Genomic DNA, 19,161 nt, shown 5'->3' with positions numbered 1-19,161 from the left:
GGCTTGCCTCCAACTTCCTGCCTTTGCAGTGCGGGGCTTTCGTGTTAGCCCCGGACACGAGAGGATAACCTGTCAGCTTCGGCAGGGGCTGGGCAGCCCAACCTCCCCAGCAGCAGCTGCTCTCATCGGAGCAGCAGGCTTCCTCGCAGTCTCCTGCCCCAGGATGGAGACTGTCCTCTGGCTGCTTGCTCAGGTGGGTGGCTCCAGTCCAAAGCCCGTGGGATTTGGTTTCCAGCCTGCCCTGGTGAGTTTGCACAGGGCTTTCAGCAGTCTGGGCCTCCTGGAAATGGGCTGACCCCTTGGGAGGGGGAGGTGCCCCCACCCAATCCAACATAGGGAGCCCTTGAGGCCCGCCCGTCCTGGCTCCTTCACCCACTGGCGTGTATGTCTGGTGCTAGAGGCAGAACCTGGGAGCCCTGCACCCCTCCATTTGTACTCCTGACCCTCTGCTTGGCTGCAGCAGACTCAAACTCTCGGACTCCCTGGCACAGTGGCCGAGTGAGCGGAGCTGCACAGCCCCCGGGGCCTGTCTTGTCTTCATTTTTGATACAGCCGTGGGGAAAGACAGACCCCATCAGTACCTCTTAATGCTACTGGACAAAGAATGGTACAAGGCCCCGGGGAAAGGCCACAGCGTCGGGCATACTGGGGGTGAGGACAGGGGTGAACCGGAGAGCCAGTCACAACTGTGGCCCTGTCCTGCCCTATGGAAACAAGGACCCAGGGTTACAGGTGTTGTCTCTTTCAAGAGACGCTGGGCATCTAGGCTTTAATGTAGTATCTCTTAATGTAAAATCATTGACAACCAATTCAAATTTCTAAAATACCGGGTAGATTGGTTACAGCCTGTGGCTCGTCAGTTCATCCCCTCTGCATTAAGAGAATGGTCTCTGCTTAGATCTTGTGCCCCGGGCCCCCAAGGGCTAGCCCTCGGCAGGATGAGGGAGGCGCTGGGGACAGAACACCTACCACCCGCGCTGGGGCCCATCTCACTCTCCTGCAGCCAGGCTCCCATCTTACTCTCCTGCAGCCAGGCTCCCCTTAGCATGTTCCATTTCCTTCCAGGCAGGGGCTCTATCCGACCCTTTCTTCCTCCCAGGACACGGAGGCCGGCAGAACACAAGGCACTCATGTTCTCAGACATCTCCGTTCCCAGTGTCTTGTGTCAAGTCTTTTTTTTTTTTTTAAGATTTTATTTATTTGACAGAGAGAGAGCACAGGCAGGGGAGTGACAGGCAGAGGGAGAGGAAGAAGCAGTCTCCCCGCTGAGCAGAGAGCCCGATGTGGGGCTCGATCCCAGGACCCTGATATCATGACTTGAGCCGAAGGCAGTTGCTTAACCAACTGAGCCACCCAGATGCCTCTGGGGTCAACTCTTGAGTCTTGTCTTTCAGGGACGGGTGGCAGTGCCTATTGAGGGACCGGAATGAGCCCTGCCCTATCGTTTACCCCCAGCCAAAGCCACACAACCCAACTTCTGGAGCCTGAATCCAGCCAGGCCTTGAGAGGCAGAGACGCCCTCTGCCTGTCATGACGGTGACCCACATCCAAGCTCAGATACGTGTTCGCCATCAAATACCAGATCTCAGCGGGGAAAAGGGTTGGTGAGAAAAGGCAGCAGAACTTCCAGAATGGACACCCACCGCCATGCTTTCTTCATCTCTGACCACCAGAGTGATGACGGATAAATGCCGCTGCCCTGACACTGCGCCAGCTCACCTGAGGTATTAAACGAGGATGGCCAGCCCCCTCCACCCTGCCCCTTAACTGTAGCAGCTTCGCGTGTTCCTGAAAGATCGCTGTCCAACCCTGGACATCCACTGAAGGGCCCCAAGTCTGCAGCAAGACTGGCCTGCGGTCTGGTCGCGGCCTTGCCCCGCTCCGCCCAGTGGCCCATCCACAGAGCCCACTTCCTTGTCCCGGGACATACTGCCAATCGCCCGCCCAGGAGGCTGCTGACTCAAGAGCAGGCAGCCCCTCCAGCGGGCACAAGGGTGCCCTGACCAGAGCAAGGATCCCCGTGCTGGTCACACCCTGCTCCACCATGGCCAGGGGCTCCCCGACCCTGCCCCGGTGCCCACAGAACTCGCTGTCCTGCCCACGTGCAGGGGACCGGCCGTGACGCTTTCACGCCCTCTCACGACATCACCCTCATCCCTTTCTGGAAAGCCATTTTAATTAGTTCACACAGGCAGCAAAGGGGAGACCCAGAAGCTAAGTCTGATGGACCGCTTCAGACAGCACCAGGTCTTCCCCGTCTCCAAACGGGCTTAGCAGCAGCTGTGAGGCCCCAAACCTCCGACAGCAAAGACAGGAAAGTCAGCCCCAGAGAGCCGACAAGGAAGTGGTGGGCTCTGGGTGCTCGGCGCTCAGCAGTTGAGGGTGGGGGAAGGGCAGAGTGTGGGCTCACATGGGGCTCTCAGAGGTTTCATCCGGCAGGGCTGTGTTTAAGTCTGTGTCAGGCAGAGGGGAGAGATGCAGAGAAGAGCGGAGAGGTCTGGCCAGCCAGCCCCAGAGGCAAGGCAGAGGCCCTGGGGCAGAGGGAGCCACAAACACCGAGCGCAAGCTTAGGCAGGGCCCCCTGCAATACCCCTTGCAGACAGGCCATCCACATGGCTCAGGCTCTACAAGGCCCGTCTCAGCCAAGCACAAAGGCATCTCCCAGGCCAGAAATCAGAGCCAAAGCACTAGCCCTGTCCCACAGCAGCGTGGGGATGTGGGGCTGGGCCAGCGTGGGGACCCGGCCATCCTCAGCTAGTGGCAGTTCTGACAGCTGGGGTGGCAAGGAATCCCGTTCACGCGGCAACGGCAGCCCCCGCTGGTGTCTCCTGGGCCCTAGAGGATGGGGAGGAGAGAAGGTCATGGCGGTTAAGAAAGTGCCCTCCCGCGGGGCTGCTCCATCACACCCCCAAGCGCTGTACGTTCCCACTCCAGGCCTTTGCTCAGGCAGGTCCTCCTGTTACCAACGGCCCTCTCGGCCTCAGCTACCTGGTGGAAGCAGTAAGAGCTTTCTGGGCTCCCATGGCACCCCTAAGTACATGGTCTCAGTCTATGCTCCCCTGGACCCAGAGCAGCCAAAGGATGCGACGGACCCTTGCCTATCCTGGGTGGGCCCATGCCCGGGCCCTGGAGAGAGGGCAGCTCCCTCTGCCTCAGTCTCTCCTGGCGTCTAGCAGTACACAAAGCTGAGCCCGTCTCCACGACCACACTGCTAATAAAGGCAGCGGCCCTCCACGTTCACCCACAGGCTGCCATGGAGCACCCCGTGCGCGTTTCTAGCTGACTTGGGAGAAGGGGCGAGAGGCCCCAGCCCCATCCCTGCCGGCATCTCTGGGTTCCAGATGAACAGCCTAACCACAAGGCCAGGGCGTGCTGGTGCCGGGGGCCACTCTGCCTCTGCTGCCCTACACCCCCAGACCGAAGCCTCCTCGCTGCCCTTGGTGGGGTGGGGGTCGGGTCCTTCAGGTTGCTGGGTCCATACAGTCCCCACCTGCGGTGCAAACGCAGCCACACATGGGCCACAGGGGATGTATAGGGCAGTGCTCCGGGAACATGCTATGTAAGGACAGACACTTGGATTTCGTGTCACTTTCACAGCTCATAAGACAGTCTTCTTTTCTTGGTACTTTTCAAACATTTAAAGAATGTAAAGAACATTCTTACTTTACCAGCTGCATGAATACAGGCAGTGGTCAGACCTGGCCCAGGGGCTGTGCCCTGTTCTCCGGCAGGGCCCCCTGGGCACCTCCCCACAGCACTCCCAAGCCCCTGATCTCCAGAGGACTCACCCCGGGGCCCCAGCGCGGGCCTTTGGTGACCCAGCAGATTTCCGTGTGGCAGACAGTGCACCGCATCCAGTCACAGCCGTCCTTCTTCTGCACCACGATCCGGCACTGCGGGCAGTGCATGGCCTCGCCCTGCTGCAGCATGGACTGGGGCGAAGTGGGGGTTCAGCCCCTGGCCCCCCACACAGGGAAGCCGGCTGTTCCCTCAGGAGTCAGGGCCTCACTCTGCTCCACCACTCCACCCAGGCCTCGTCTCTGCGGACGCCCATCCTGCTGCTCGCCACCCGCCCACTTGTCCTAACCAGGTCCCACTTCCGGATGGCGATGACACCAGGACCGCCCGACAGTGCTGAGAAGCCCCCCACCCGCCGAGACCTCCCGCAACTCCAGTCTCCAGGCCCTCAGCCCCAACCCTGCCTCACCCTGAGCATCTCTGTCGTCTGCCGGGCGGCCACATCGTTCTGAGCCCGCAGGGCCAGGTCCTCCTGGTACTCCTTGCAGTTCATCTGCTCATGGATGGCCTGCGGCAGAGTGAGGAGCTCGAGCTGACAAGGTTCCCTAAGGGGTTATGAAGCTGAGAGACTTGAGGGGCACTAACTGCCTCTAGATGACGTTAGGGACAGGGCCTTGCTTCACACACCAGCCACCCATTCTATGGAAGGCGACAAGGGGTCAGGGAGGGGAGGCCAGGGTTGTCCCACAGGATGATGATAACACCCATGTACGCTAAGTCCTGAGGCCAGAGAAATCCTTACGCCCCCTCTCCCCACAGCTGCAGCCCCAGCTAGACTCTGCCTGATTGCAGGACCGATGCTCTGAGACCGAGCTTGCTTAGGCCGTGACCAGGCTCAGATCTGTCTCCTTGCTGGAGACCAGTCTCCTCAGTGGTCAAGAACTGAGACAATGAGGGGAGGGAGCAGCCTGAGGTCAGGGTCTGGCAAGACTCTGTCAGGGGCCAGGGCTGGGGTCAGTCTGTGACTGGGAATAGGGTCTGGTTAGAGGCCAAGGTCAGGGGTCAGTCTAAGCTGAGGTTCCACCAAGGGCCAAGGCTTGGACCAAACCCTAGGCTCAGTTTGGAGCCCAGGCCAGGTCCCGTCACAGACATGTTGGCATCTGTCCTGACAGGCTAGTAGTGCCCCAGCTCCCTTCCCAGGAGAATAGGCACTGAGCTGCAGTGAGCTCCTGGCAGGACCGGGGGAGAGACAGCACGGGTCCCTGTCCCCACCTTACAGAGCAGGCAGTTGACATGGAAGCACACCGGGCACGTAAACTCGTTGACATCATCCTCAAAGAAGCACCATCCCTTGCAGTCCGGGGTCTTGCAGTGGTAGCTGAAGGCACTGCGGTTTTCTGCGATGGAGACACCCAGGTCCAGAAACCGCTGGTAATCCTCAGGGGGCAGTAGCTGCCAAAAGGACACAACCCACAACCCGGTTTGCTTGGGGTTCAGAACAGCCCATGAGGGCCCTCCTTGCTCCCAAATATCCTCCAGAAAGCCCCCAACCCATGAAGTCCAACCTGGCCCCGGCTCTTTAATTTGCACCACCCTCAGTGTTTAAAAACTCCAATCAAAAAGTGGATTGAAAGTTCTAGAGATGGATGGTGGCGATGGCTGCGCAACTCTGTCAGAGTACGTAATGGCACAGAGCTGTGCACTTACAGAGAGTATATATGAAAAAAAAAAAGGTAAATTTTGTTATGTATATTCTACAATTTGAAAAAAAAAAAAAGGAAAAATAATCAAGAAAGTAACTGGCAATGCTGGGGAAGATGTTATTAAACTAGTATCCTGGTACATCACACTGAGAAAGCAACGTGGCAGTCATGTTTCAACAAACTTCTCTGACCCTTTGGGACTCACTCCACTTCCATGAGTTCATCCTAACATACAACATAGAAGAAGAGACACCACGCAAAATGTCCCCTGAAGCATTTGTTCCAAACTGAGAAACGAGAATTATTATGAGAAGAGGTGTAAGCAGGACAGATGCCGTAAGATTTATGATAATCCTTAGAAACACTCTACCACAAAAGAGCAAAAGCTGTTTTATCTCTGCTGGTAACAACAAAGGAAAAACCATGCCTACTTTCTACATCTCAACTGGGCGGTGTTTACAAGAGTTAAACACTTGTCAAAACTCACCCAACTGCATGCAATGCGTGCATTTTATTGCATGCCAAGTTTCCCTTAGTAAACCTAATTTAAAAATGAATAAAGTCATGTCTGGGACATGGGAAACCGGAAAATGCAATCAGGGACCCCCCGGGATGGCAAGGTGGCAGGTGACTTTTCTCTTTGATTTCTGTTCCAGTTCTAGGTGGTTTAGACATGTGTTTTGTAAAGATAACCCCCACTGCGTTACTCTGCTGATCCATGCCCCTTTCCCCCTCTGCCACACCTGACCTTCTCTGTCTTGGGTTAATCCCCAGGGGCTCTGGGGAAGCGTGGGCCCTGCACCCCTTGGCAGGAACTCTGGTCCCATCACAAAGCCCTTGGCAGGGATGGACCTCAAGGACAAACCTCTGGGTAACCACATGGGTGTCAGAACATACGGAATGACTGACTCCATGTCTGGGAGCTTTCCAGGCCGCCGTGAGAAGGCCTCAGCAGCCCCCTGGAGCCGCCCTTCCCTGATGCCCCACAGACAACACATAAAAGGGGCTGTTCTTGCTGTAGGAGTAAGTTCCCCAAGCTCTACCCTTTCTGCCTCCCCTTTTTCAGCTGAGGCAGACCCTTTGGACTCCAGAAAATACTAGGTGCAGCCAAGGAGGCTCGCAGAAAGGAGAGGCAGAAGGAACAGAGGTCTTGGGGATGTGCCTGGAGGGGTCTCCCACGTGGGCCTCGGCCACCTCTGACCCTGCCTCATGTTCTGGCCTGGTAATCCCAAGATGCCCAATTCTGAGAAGGCCCCTTCCCCAGCAGTTTAAAAACCATGAATCAAGCCCAACAGTCAATTTTCCAAGTGGGGATATGGAGACTCCCAGAGGGTGAGAACTTGGTAATGCCACTGGTAACAGTCAAGGCGACTGTGCACCCAGATGCCTACAGCACTGGAATGGACTGCTGGAGCGATGGCCCCCATTTACTGTGTCTCCCTGACTCCACACCCTTGGGTGGTCCCCTCTCGCAGGGACTCTGGGTTTAAGCATGCTCCCTGGGAGGGCAGCAAGTGAGAGAAGAGGGCAAGCACTCCTGCACTGGAGCCCCCTGCTGGCTGCTCTCGGAACCTGGGGACCACCAGCCAGGGGGCAGGCCGGTCCAGCTTGCCGGGTGGAGAGAGCAAAGTGGAAAGACAACCAGCTGCCCTTCCCCTCCCACTGGTAAGGCCATCATGAACCAGTCCAGGACACTGGACCCACCAGCTAAACCCACCGGAGACTGGCCAGGGCCAGCAGAAGCTAGAAGGATCAGGCGCTACAGGAATCATCTGGCTAAACCCATCCAACCCCAATGACAAATCTGCAAATGCATGAACTAAATAAACAGTGGTTGAAGACACAGTGTCTGGAATAACTTGTTACTCAGCAGACGTAAGCTGATACAAGGGCTCACTCACCATGCACTAAGCACTACTCTAGAGTAGTGCTTTACACACAACCTTAGACAACCGTCGAAGAAACTTTGACCCTGAGATGAGAAAAGCAAGGCACAGGCTGAGTATCTGACTGGAGGTCACCGCGACCCATGGCCCCAGGTTTCCCCACTCTTAACACCTGTGCTGTCTTTCCTTCACAACAGTGGTTTCTTAAGCAGCTACTTCCCCCAAGTCCCATCTTCTTCACTGCTTGGCCCCCAGCATCCCACCCAGAAGGCTCTGGATATATGTGTGCAGCCTGAGACCTGCCAGCCCCCAGGCCTTACCGCCCGGATCTCCCGCTCCAGCAGCTTGCCCGAGCACGAGTATGTGTTGTCAATGAAGGGGCAGGAAACCTCCGCCTCCTGGCTGTTGCGGATGGTGCCCTGCAGACACTCCCTGAAGGGGGAGAGGGGTGATGGGTGGAGGTTAGTGTCCTCTGAACCCCATCCACCCAGACTATACCCGTCACGTGGCGAGGCCTGACCCCAGGTCGGCTTTGCTTCAGTACTTCTCTCCCTTCTATCCCTCCCACAGATCCACCAGCAAGGCCTCCGTCTACCCAGCGGCCACCCCCACTACTCTGGCCCAGGCCCCCATCACCCCTTGCCTGGGGGACTGTGGGTGCAGCTTCACTGGAATCCCTGAGTCCTCGTCGCCCCTACAGTCCACTCTCAACAGTGGCCGCATTGTCCCCAGCAGCCTCCCAACCCGACCTGCCCAGAACAACCCGCACCCCTCACTACAGCTCACAAGAACCCTGGGGGTGCATCCTAACACCCCTGTCCATCCCTCTGCTCTGGCCACACAGATGAGCCAGGCACACCCCTGCACCAGACCTTCTGGTCTCTGTTCAAGGGCTACCTGCCGTGGGGCTTCCCTGACCCCCTTCCAGAAGCAGAGCCCCTGGGTTTATTGTTTGTTTTCTTCTCGTAATTCACCAGGACTTAGCATCCAACACAATTTACAATTATACCAGTCATTTTTTTATCACCATCAGGCTCTCCACTGGAATGAACAGTTTTTTGTTCACCCGTGGATCCCCAGGCCTGGCACAGTCTCTGGCACCAAGGGGCCACTCAACCAAGGCCTGCTGGGGTGAAGAAGGGTGCGATCTTCACAGCCCGGGGCTGGCAGCCTGCTCCCGGGCCAGGCAGAGAGCGGGCTCGGCTTGGGCTGCGGGAGACAGGGCCCCGCTGCTCTTCGAGGCGCCCGCCCAGGCAGTAGCAAAGGGCGCAGATGCTGGAACCAGAACGCCTGAGCTGTGTGGCCTTGAGCACGCCGCAGACCTCTGTGAACCTCGCACTCCTCCTATGCAAAATGCGGAGACAGCGCCTACCTCGCCGACCTCGCAGGTTTTTGCGGGCATCCAATGAGATGTAAGAGCACGGCCCCACCCATTCTCAGCCCTTTGGGAATTGGCGGCTGTGAGAAACGCTGTGCTGCGGAGGGTGGGGGTGGGGGCCGCACCTGCAGAAGGCGTGCAGACACTCACGCAGCACCACGGCATCGCCGGGCGCCAGCACCAAGTAGCACACGGGGCACTCGGTGGGCTCGGTGTTCAGCACCAGGCTCCTCTGATCCAGCTGGACGTGCTGCAGGTAGTTCCCCTCCTGCTGCTGCTGCTTCCGCTGGGCACACGGGGTGGGGCCGCGGGGCGGGTCAGGGTCTCAGGGGAGGGGCAGACCGGGAAAGGGGCAGGACCCGGGACCAGGTCATACCCTGGAGGCGGGGCAAAGCTGGGGTAGAGCAGGATCCCTGGGTCCGGGTTGGGAGGGGGGAACCTGGTCGCCGGCAGGAGACTAGATGCTGGGAAGGGTGGGGCCAGAGTGGGGCCAGGAGCGGAGGGGAGGAAGCCAAGGGACGGAGGTGGGCCAGGCTGGGGCAGGTTGGGGCTGCAACCACGTGAGCGAGTGATGGCGGTAGGGAAAGGAAGAGGGTTAAGGTTTGAGGGGATAGTGGAAGTAACAGGGCTCACATCCCTGCCAAGAAGTAGGGCAGGGCTGAGCGGGGGTGGCGTTGGAGCCCGCCAAGGTCACAGAGTGGGTCAGGGGTATGGAGGTGGTGGTAAAGCTAGGCAGCAAAGCAAGACGGGAGAGAGGATGGATCTGGACCAGGGCTGGAGGTAAGACCACGAATGAGGTCATGGCTGGGGTGGGAAAAGGATAGCACCAGATCCAAAGGGAATGCAGGTGGGGGTTGGGGGGCATCCGATCAGAATGGGGAACAGTCAGGATATGGTATCTGTTTAATCAGGACTTGTGTCAGGATCGGGGGCAGAGCTATGAGAGGGGCAGGACAGAGGACGGGCTCAATCTCCCAGGGAGAGGTGAAAGGCTGGGTCCAGGCTCATAGGAAGTCGGGGGTGACACAACAGGGACGGAGGGGGTCAGGAACAGTAGGGTCCAGGGTGAGGTGACGTCTGGGTGGAGCAAGAGCTAGGTCACAGGCGGATACGGAGGAGGTGGACAAAAGCATGATCGGACCTACAGTACTGGAGTCACAGCCAGGCGAGTTGTAAGCACAGTGGGGGTGTGTAAGTCAAAGCTGGGGGCGGGGCCACAGTTCAAGTGGGGGCGGGGCATGTGATCACAGCCCGGGAGCAAGCTCTCAGCACCCAAGACCTCAGGAGAGGGTGAGTCGTGTCAAGTGCAGTTTCCACCAGCGGTGGGGTCAGAGGGCAAGGCAGCAACGGGGGAGCAGCGGCATTGCGGAGGGGCCTCCCTTCCCGTTCTACGCCTCCCCGCCCACTCTGTGGGCAAAGTCCCGGGACTTCCCGCGCCTACCTGCTGGTACTGGCGCAGTGCCTCCTCCTCGCCCGCCAGGCGCGCTCTTTCCTCCTCGTCCGGCTGATACGAGGCGGGGACCTGATACGCCTCAGGCCGCGCCCGGCAGCACATCTCGCAGCCGGGCCTCGTGGGCTTGTTAATGAAGGTGCAGCCCGGGCACTGCCAGCCCACCTGGGAGCAGAGTCGGGAGATTGGGGGGGTTGAGCAACGCGAGGGGCTGCCGGGGGTCCTGACTCCAGGCGTCGGTTGGGGGGCGGGGCCCGGGAGCTTGGAGGCGGAGTCAGGGGCAGGGCGCTAGGTCACCTGCACACGGAGGCGGGGGCAGCTTACCGGCGGGGATTCCGGCGTGGCATCTGGCTGGCCCCGCCCCGGCTCCTGGGGGACTCCGGGCTTCGCGGGGGCAGGCTCCAGAGGGCCCCGGGGCTGCAGCGTGAGGTCTTTGAAGCCCAGATCTAGGGAGGAGGGTTTAGGGGGTGGCAGTTCCAGGCAGCCCACTTCGTGCACACTCCGAGCCACTCAGGCGCCATGAGCCCCGCCCCCACACTGCTCCCTTCTCCCTGGGGGAAGTCTCCCCCCCCATTCGACAGGTGAGCCTACACCTGGCTGAATGTCCGGCTACCACAGGGTCGGGGTCCCTCCTCCACCCGTGAGTGCCCCTGCGAGCCCCCCGCTTAAAAACTGGCTTCCTGTGCTCCAAAGGTCATGCACCTAGAGGCACAATCATTTCTGAGAAGCTCCTGCCAAGTACTGATCTGCATCCATTCATGAGGGGATAGGAGACAAGAAAAAAAAAACTGGCCAAATATCAGGAAAGTCAGAGGAATACAGGACACTAAAGACTGAAAGGCCCTGAGAGACATGAGGACACTGCCAGGTGCCTGGCTATAAAAGGACATTCGTGGGACAACTGGTAAAATCTGGGTAACATCTGTGGATTAGATAATAGTATTTCATCATTGCTAATTTCCTAAGTTTGGTAGTTCTATGTGGTAATGTAAGAAAATGACCCTTTTTCCAAGAACATGCACACGGAAATATTTAGGGGACAGGGACATCGTGTCTGCAACTTCAAAACAGTTCAGAAAAAAAGTTATTTAGACGTACATAAATAATTTTATATAATGACAAAGCAAAGCAATTGTGGTGAAATGTTACTCTTTTGGGGAATCCAGGTGAAAGGTACTTGGAAATTTGTTATACAACTCTTTGTACAATGTTGCAACTTTTCTGGAAGTCTGAAATATTTCCAGATAATAAGCAAAACATTTAGAATAAACGCTGTTATCATCATCATCATATCCAGTGTACGGATTTAGAAACTGAGGAACAGACAAGAAGGGACTGGCCCGATGTCATACAGCTGGTGAATGCCAGGACTGAACTCAGTCCCTCTCCTGCTGCTCTCAGAATGGCTCTGAAATGGCTCCCTCCAGGGTGCCCTTTGTCCTCTCTTCCCCACTATGGATAAGGTCCTCCCCATGAGAGCTCCTGACCAAAAGCCATGGGCTCTGTTCCCTCGCCCTGGATCTAGGTGAGTCCCCAGCCACTCAGAGACTGAGCCTCACCTTCCAGCATCCGCAATTGCCTCTCCCGCTGCAGCTCCTGAGGGTTGAGTGAGGTGTTGCAGGCTGACAGCAGATAGAGGTAGGCAGTGTCCCCATTCCGCCGCACCCCATGGGAGTGCAGGGTCTCCTGGTCCCGGGCCAGCCGCTGCCCAATCACCCACTGCTGCAGGACAGGCGGAAAGCCATAGTCCAGGAATACCTGGCAGGGGATACGGAGAGCGAGAGGGTAGAAAAGGAAGACCAGAGTAACGGGAGGTGGAAGCGAAATGGGAAGCATGTGCCCTGATGTGTCCCTTCAGTGTGGCCCTGCCCCCTGCCAACTCACCATGTCCTTGAGGGAAGCCACGGTCATGTCAGGACGCACTGTGAGCCAGATGGTGACTGTGTGCATCTGAGCATCCTCCACGCTTACCCACAGCCTGCGGAGAAGGTCACAGGTCCAGCCCCAGCCTCCAGCTATTGGCACATATGTGTCTGCATACTTGCGCACGCACACATGTGTACATGCCCATGGCCCCCCAGACTGGGGTAGGGACTTTTTCTGGATTCCTGCAGCCCTGGGCTTCCTTCTTGATCAGAACCCACTGCTGAAGCCCCTGCAATGAATCTGCACTGCTCTGAGAATCAAATCCACACTCACCACAGCCCCCACAGAGCACCTCTGCAATCGGCCCCGCCGCACTCCCCTACTCCGCAGCCTCCTCTCTGGTTCTGTCCTTTGCTCCTTAGCCAAGCCACCAACAGTCATTTACTATATGCCAAGACTTCAAAGCACTTTATATGTTTTTGCTCCTTTAATGCTCTCCACGAACCCACGAGGCAGATACTGTTGTCACCGCTATGTTAGGATAAAAAACCTGAGGCACAGCCAGATCACATAGACTCTACCCAGTAAGCACTGAGTGACTGTGAGAGGCAGGATTCCAACCCGGGGTCACTGCAGAGAAACACCAGCCTTCTCAAGGACCCTTCAACATTTCTGGAATCAAAAGAAAAGCATGGAAGGAAGGGCTAAGGTTAAAACAAAACAAAACAGAACTGATCCCAAAGGAAACAGAAAAATCATAGAACAGAACAAGAACAGCAAGGAGCCATCGGGAAATGAGGACAAGCAACTGGAAATGTAAAAAGTGACTCCTGATGAACCTAACCTTCAGCTCCAACTACAAGTTCACAAGAAAAACTAGAGATCCTAAATGACACCCCGAGACAGCAATTAAGAAACCCAGAATGTGGGAAAATTCTGGAAGTCCTAGACCAGGTTTCTTAAATTAATAGCCTAAAAAGAGAGGGGGAATAAAAGAGACGATATTAAGAAATGCTACATGTAGATCTCCTTTGGGTCCTAACGGGAACCTACTATAAAAATTGTTAATGAGATAATCAGGGAAATTTTAATATAAATGGGATTTTAAGGAATTATTACTAATAATTATTAGGAATTATAAGGAATTATTACTAATAATAGGTATGATAATGATACCAAGTTCATAAACAAGCCATGGAGAGGTAATGTATGGCATGGTGACTACAGTTAACGATACTGTGTCTATATCTGAATATTGCTGAGAATAAGTCCTAAAAGCTCTTATCACAAGAAAAAATAGGGGTGCCTGGCTGGCTCAGTCAATCGAGCATGTGACTTTTTTTCTTAAGATTTATTTATCTATTTGACAGAGCACAAGTAGGGGGAGCAGCAGGCAGATGGGAGAGAGAAGCAGGCTCCCCGCTGCACAAAGAGCCTGATGTTGGACTCCATCCCAGGACCCTGGGATCAGGACCTGAGCCAAAGGCAGACGTTTAACTGATTGAGCCACCCAGATGCCCCTAGAGCATGTGACTCTTGATTGGGGGTGGGTGAGTTGGAGTCCCATGTTGGGTGTACAGTTTACTTAAAAATGATAATCTGGGGGCACCTGGGTGGCTCAGTGGGTTGGGCCTCTGCCTTTGGCTCAGGTCGTGATCCTGGGGTCCTGGGATCAAGCCCCGAGTTGGGCTCTCGGCTCGGGGAGGAACCTGCGTTCCCCCTCTCTCTGCCTGCCTCTCTGCCTACTTGTGATCTCTGTCTGTTAAATAAATAAATGAAATCTTTAAAAAAAATAATGATAACCTGTAAGTATGTCAGTATGTGACGTTAACTTACTGTGGTCATCACTGCCCAATACACACATGTACCAAATCATTATGGCGAACATCTAAAATGATTCTTAGACTCCACTTCCAACGTTGGACAAGAAGAGGGGAGCTCCTTAAACAGCCCCCAGCAATTCTCAGGCACCAGCACGGTGCCCTACATTGCAACTCAATTCCCACCCTTTCCACCCAGAGAGACAGCAGCTGTGTCCACAGTTTGAGGGCTCAGACCCGAGACTGCCCCTCCCCCCTCCATACCAATCACAAGCCTGGTTGTCACCTGTGTTGACTCACCAGCTATAGAGTTGGGGGTTCCAACAGCCCACTCCTCAGGTTCAATTAATTTGCTAGAGCAGTTCACAGAACTCAAACATTTTACTTACTAGATCACTGTTTTTTTTATAAAAGGATATAATTCAGGAACCACCCAATGGAAGAGACACATAAGGCAAGATATATGGGAGGGGGTAAGGAGCTTCTGTGCCCTCTTGGATTGCACCGTTCTTCCCAAATCTCCATGTTTTCCCCAATCCTGGAGCTCTCTGAATGCTGTACTTTTCAGTTTTTAAGAAGATTTCATTATACAGGCATGACTGATTAAACCATTGTCATTGGGGACTGATTCAACCTCCAGCCTCTGTCCCTTCCCAGGTCAAGGGGATAGGACTGAAATTTCCAACTCTTTAATCACAGGGTTGGATTCTCTGCACCAGCCCCTATTCCTTTTTTTTTTTTTTTTTTTTTAAGACTTTATTTATTTGACAGAGATACAGCAAGGGAGGGAACACAAGCATGGGGAGTAGGAGAGGGAGAAGCAGGGTCCCTGCTAAGCAGGTAGCCCAACACAGGGCTTGATCCCAGGATCAAGCCCTTCCTCCCCTCAGTCAAGACCGGAGCCAAAAGCGGAGGCTAAACCATGGAGCCACCCAGGCCCTATTCCTAAGTAATCTGGGGACATTCCAAAAGTCACCTCATTCACATAACAAAAGGCACCTTTACCACTCTCATTACTTACCAAGTTCCAAGGAGTTTTGTGCCAGGAAAGGACAAAGACCAGATATATACTCTATAAGTCATAATATCACATCACCTTAAACTAATACAATGTTACATGTCAATGCTATCTCAGTAAACTGGAAAAAAATATAAAAGCTAGACACAAATGTTCACAACAGCAACATTATTCATATTAGCCAAAAAGTAGAAAAAAAACAAATGTCCATCAAATGATTAACAAATAGAGAAAATATGGTATATTCGTACAGTGGATTATTATGCAGCAACAAAAAGGAATGAAGTTCTGGGGCACTGGGGTGGCTCAGTCAGTTAGGCCTCCGACTCTTGATCTCAGGGTTGTGAGTTCAAGCCCCCAACTAAGCTCCACACTCAGGGAAGCCTACTTAAATAATAAACAAAAATAAAAGGAGTAAAGTTCTGATACATGCTACAACACAGTTGAATTGAGAAAACAGTATGCTAAGTGAAAGAAGCCAGACACAAAAGGCCACATATTGTACGATTCCATTTACATGAAATAACCAGACTCGGCACAACCCTGGAGATCACAAGTAGATCAGTGTCTGCCTAAGGCTGGGGTTGGGGAAAGGCAGGGAGAGGAGTGACTACTAAGTATGGACTGGGGTTCTGCAGGGGGGTGATAAAAATGTTCAATAAGTGGGGCACCTGGGTGGCTCAGTTAGGCATCTGCCTTCAGCTCAGGTCACGTTCCCATGGTCCTGGGATCGAGCCCCCAATTGGGCTCTCTGCTCAGTGGGGAGCCTGTTTCTCCCTCTCCCTCTGCCACTCCCCCTGCTTCTTCTCTTCCTCTCTCAAATAAATAAATAAATAAAGTCTTTTAAAAGTTCTATAACTGATTGAGGGTAATGGCTGTACAACTCTGAATATACTAAAAGCCTTGAACTATATACTTTAAATTGCTGAATTGCATGGTATGTCAACCCTACCTCAATGAAACCATAAAAAAAATCAAATGGGATGCACCAGGAACATTGAAAATCACTAACTATGAAACTACTGTCTTACTATACAGCAGCAGAGAAACAGCAGGAAAAAAAAGACAAATCCCACTGTTTATTGAGTGATTGACATGTGCAAGGCACAGTGCTAAGCATTACAACGTCAAGTTTAAGTCTTCTGGGGAAAGACTAACAGTATTCATCCTCCCTCGCGTCTCTTGCTAACAGAACCCCTGAATTCTATTGGATACCTGGTCACATTTCACAGCCTCCCTTCATGCTGAGCGTGGCTGCGAGAATAAATTCTAGTCCACAGGAATTTAGTGGAAGAAGTGGGCAACTTTCTGAGCTGTGTGCTCTCAAGTGTGGGAGGGGGTATCCTTTTGCCCTTCTGTAGAAGCCGCTTTGGGGCAACAAGCTGGAGCAATGGAAACTTGATCAAGGCAAAAGGGCCCACAGCTGAATGCAAACAGGCTCATTAAGCAACCCACCTCAACATACCATAGCACTAGCTGACAATGGGTTACCTTACAGTGGGCACACTTACCAATGAAGGGAAAATTCCATCCTTTCCGGTCCCCTACTTCCTCACTCTGCCCTTTAACTACAGCCCCCCAGCCTGCCTCTTCGCAGTCTCTGCTTTGCTCTCCTGCCACTGCTCCCTTGCAGTGTATGCAATAAACTTCTATGTCCATTGTTCGGCCTAGGGTGAATTCTTTCACCCCCTGGGGCTTCCACCCAATTGGGCGTGGGTGGCCCCACATTTGGGGGCCTCCCCCACCTGATCGGGAGAGACACTACCCCCTTCTCCTTCCTGCTGACAAGAATGCTGATGTGATGGCTGGAGCTGGAACAGCCACTTTAGACCATGAAGCAAACCTCACAATGGAGTCCATGAATGGCAGAATAAAAGGACAGAAGCTTGAGTCTCTGAAGACCCTGGGAAGCACAGCCTCCACATCTCGACTGCCTGCCCTCAAACTTGTTCATGCCACTGTTACTAGGTTTCTTTCTGTTACATGGGAACTAACATTCTAATACACCTTCTAACAACCCTATGAAATAGCTTACTATTATTGCCTCATTTTAAAAATTTAAAAAACCCTGAAATTCTGAGAGGGGAGGTGACTTGCCATAGATCTCACAGTTGATTAGTGATAGAGCTTGGGTCTGAACCTAGGTCTCCTGACACCAGAACCAGAACCTGCCACTAAGCATAACTGAATACATTGTGGTCCGCTGGGGTTCAGAAAACACTGTATCTTTGGCCACCCGTGCACTCCTCACCTGATATCCTGTGTTGGGGAGACCTCAGGCTTTAGTCGCACACTCAGGGGCACCCGCTGCTCTGCCAGCCAGATGGCACACTGCACTGCCACCTTTTCATCCCCGCCTGCCACGGCTCGGCTGAGTCTCAGGGCCATCTCCTCCGCTGAAACCCAGCACAGTGGAAGCAGGTTAGCACAGAGTTTATCTTTTAGGAGGTGGGGGTGAGGGGGGTGGTTATCCTTTGTACATGCTGCTTCCTCTGTCTTCATGGTGAACTCCTACATATCCAACAGTACCCAGCTTAAAAGTCCCTTTCTCTGAGTGGCCAGTCTCTGAAACTCCCATTCCACCTCCCTATTCATTTGGTTCTGTTTTTTCTTCATACTCCCAGGTTCCCATACTTCCATTCATTTATCTGACAAGGATTTACTGAGCCTCCTACTGGGTACCAACCACTGTCCCAGAAACTGGGATTCAGCACTGAATAAGATAAACAGGGTCCCTCTCCTCATGGACCTCCCAGCCCAGTAAGGAAACAGACAACAGAAAAAAATTCAGATTGTGATCCAGGCTGGCAAGTAAATAGGGTAAGATCAGGGAAGGCCTCTAGGAGGAGGTGATGCTGAAGCTGAGACCAGAAGGAGAAGCTACATATGTCTAGACCTAGTTAGAGAAGAGTCTACCAGGTGAAGAGAAAGGTAAGGGCAAAGGCCTTGAGCAAGAAATGGTTAGATGAGAACAGAAAGAAGCCAGTGGAACTCCATCAGAACAAGCAAGGGGGTGAGTGGGATAAGACTATGAGGATAATAAAGCCCAAAGGGCCTTGTGGCTAACCAAGGGCTCTGGCCTGTTTTAAGAACACAGAGGAGCACCGGGTTGCAGGGGAGGAGGAATGGGGGAGTGATGATTAAGCAGGGTGGTGACCTGACATGTTCTACGATGCTGGTTGAAGCAGGCAAGAGGGGAGGCAAGAGCGCCTGGTATTCAGGTCAGCTGAGACCTGTCTCCCCCACCAGCCTGTGAGGTCTTCTGTGCCCTCTGGGAGCTCCCTACCCCACTGCAGCCGGTTGGCTCATGGTGGCCTCAGGGGCATCCCATAATTGAATGACAAGCCTCTGGCAGCAACCAGGCCTCAAGGAAGGAAACTCAGGGACCGGTGGGTAGAGGAAGGACACTGTTAAAGCTGCTTCCTCCGGACCCTTTTGGGCAGGGGAGACCGGGTCCTGCCGGGGCCCAACTCTTAAGGAAGTTTCCCAGCCGCCTCCAGGGGGTGCCCACCTTTCTTGGTCTTCTCGTCCATCTGGCGTGGTTGCGCCCATCCCCCCGGGCGGGGGCAGCAGCTCCGGAGAAATGCTATCCCTGGGTCACCTGGCAGAGGACGGACGACCACAAGCAACTCAGCCCCGGCCGGTGACCTCCAACGCGGCCCGAGCCCTCTTTGTGCCTTGATGTCCCCAGCGGCAATCGGGTAACATCACAAGCACCGGGGACTGGGTATGGGAACCGGTAGGACCCCGCGTGGGAGGTGAAAGGGCAGGCGGCACCAAGCCAAGCCCACAATGGGCGACAGAGGAAACGGGACAAGCCCGCGGGGATGAGAGTGACGCCGCAACGCGGGGCGCTGTTTAGTCCCCGGGGAGAGCCCCCACTTTCTGCTGCTGGGAGCGCCGCCCGGCGCCCGGGATTGCAGCAACACTGCCTCCCCTGCGGGCGGTCTCACACAGAGGGGAGGGGAGAAAAGCCGCACAGCGGAAGGGAAAGTGAAAGTGGAGGCCCCGGAAGTGGGGCAGCGGATTGTCGGGACATCCGGACACCCCCTCCACACACAGCACCCGGCCCACCCAGCGGCGGCTGCCACCTACGCAGTCCCCGGCGGTCCCCGCCCTACTCCGGATCACGGCGGTCCGGGTCCTCGGTGACCTTGGCCGGAGTGACCCCGCTGAGCTGACCTCGGACTCCCCGACCCTCACTCACCCGCCCAGCAGCTCCCGCAGCGCCGCGGAAGGGGCGGGGGCGGGGCCCGGACGGAGCGGCTGAGCCCGGACGGGGGCGGGACCGTGCCTGCCGGG

The 19,161-nt window shown here is 54.8% G+C and overlaps 1 protein-coding gene across 6 annotated transcripts in view; it reads right to left on the bottom strand.

The window, feature by feature from the left end:
* RBCK1 (RANBP2-type and C3HC4-type zinc finger containing 1) overlaps nt 1–19,161 on the bottom strand; it is a 20,461-nt gene extending 1,300 nt beyond the window's left edge. Inside the window, exons 1-13 of one of the 6 annotated variants that reach the window (XM_032351110.1) lie at nt 19,067–19,161; nt 18,371–18,460; nt 17,111–17,255; nt 12,040–12,133; nt 11,715–11,913; nt 10,480–10,601; nt 10,147–10,320; nt 8,831–8,991; nt 7,648–7,759; nt 5,011–5,190; nt 4,208–4,306; nt 3,789–3,932; nt 2,164–2,835 (exon numbers count right to left, since the gene is read on the bottom strand). In XM_032351110.1, the coding sequence (XP_032207001.1) occupies nt 2,755–2,835; nt 3,789–3,932; nt 4,208–4,306; nt 5,011–5,190; nt 7,648–7,759; nt 8,831–8,991; nt 10,147–10,320; nt 10,480–10,601; nt 11,715–11,913; nt 12,040–12,133; nt 17,111–17,255; nt 18,371–18,392 (1,533 nt within the window). In that variant the 5' untranslated portion in view covers nt 18,393–18,460; nt 19,067–19,161 and the 3' untranslated portion in view covers nt 2,164–2,754. The other 5 variants (XM_032351111.1, XM_032351112.1, XM_032351113.1 and 2 more) reach the window with 5 other exon arrangements.

This window comes from Mustela erminea, chromosome 7 (assembly GCF_009829155.1).
Source record: "Mustela erminea isolate mMusErm1 chromosome 7, mMusErm1.Pri, whole genome shotgun sequence".
In the NCBI taxonomy this organism is placed as follows: Eukaryota; Metazoa; Chordata; class Mammalia; order Carnivora; family Mustelidae; genus Mustela; species Mustela erminea.
This window is presented reverse-complemented; position numbering and strand designations above follow the sequence as displayed.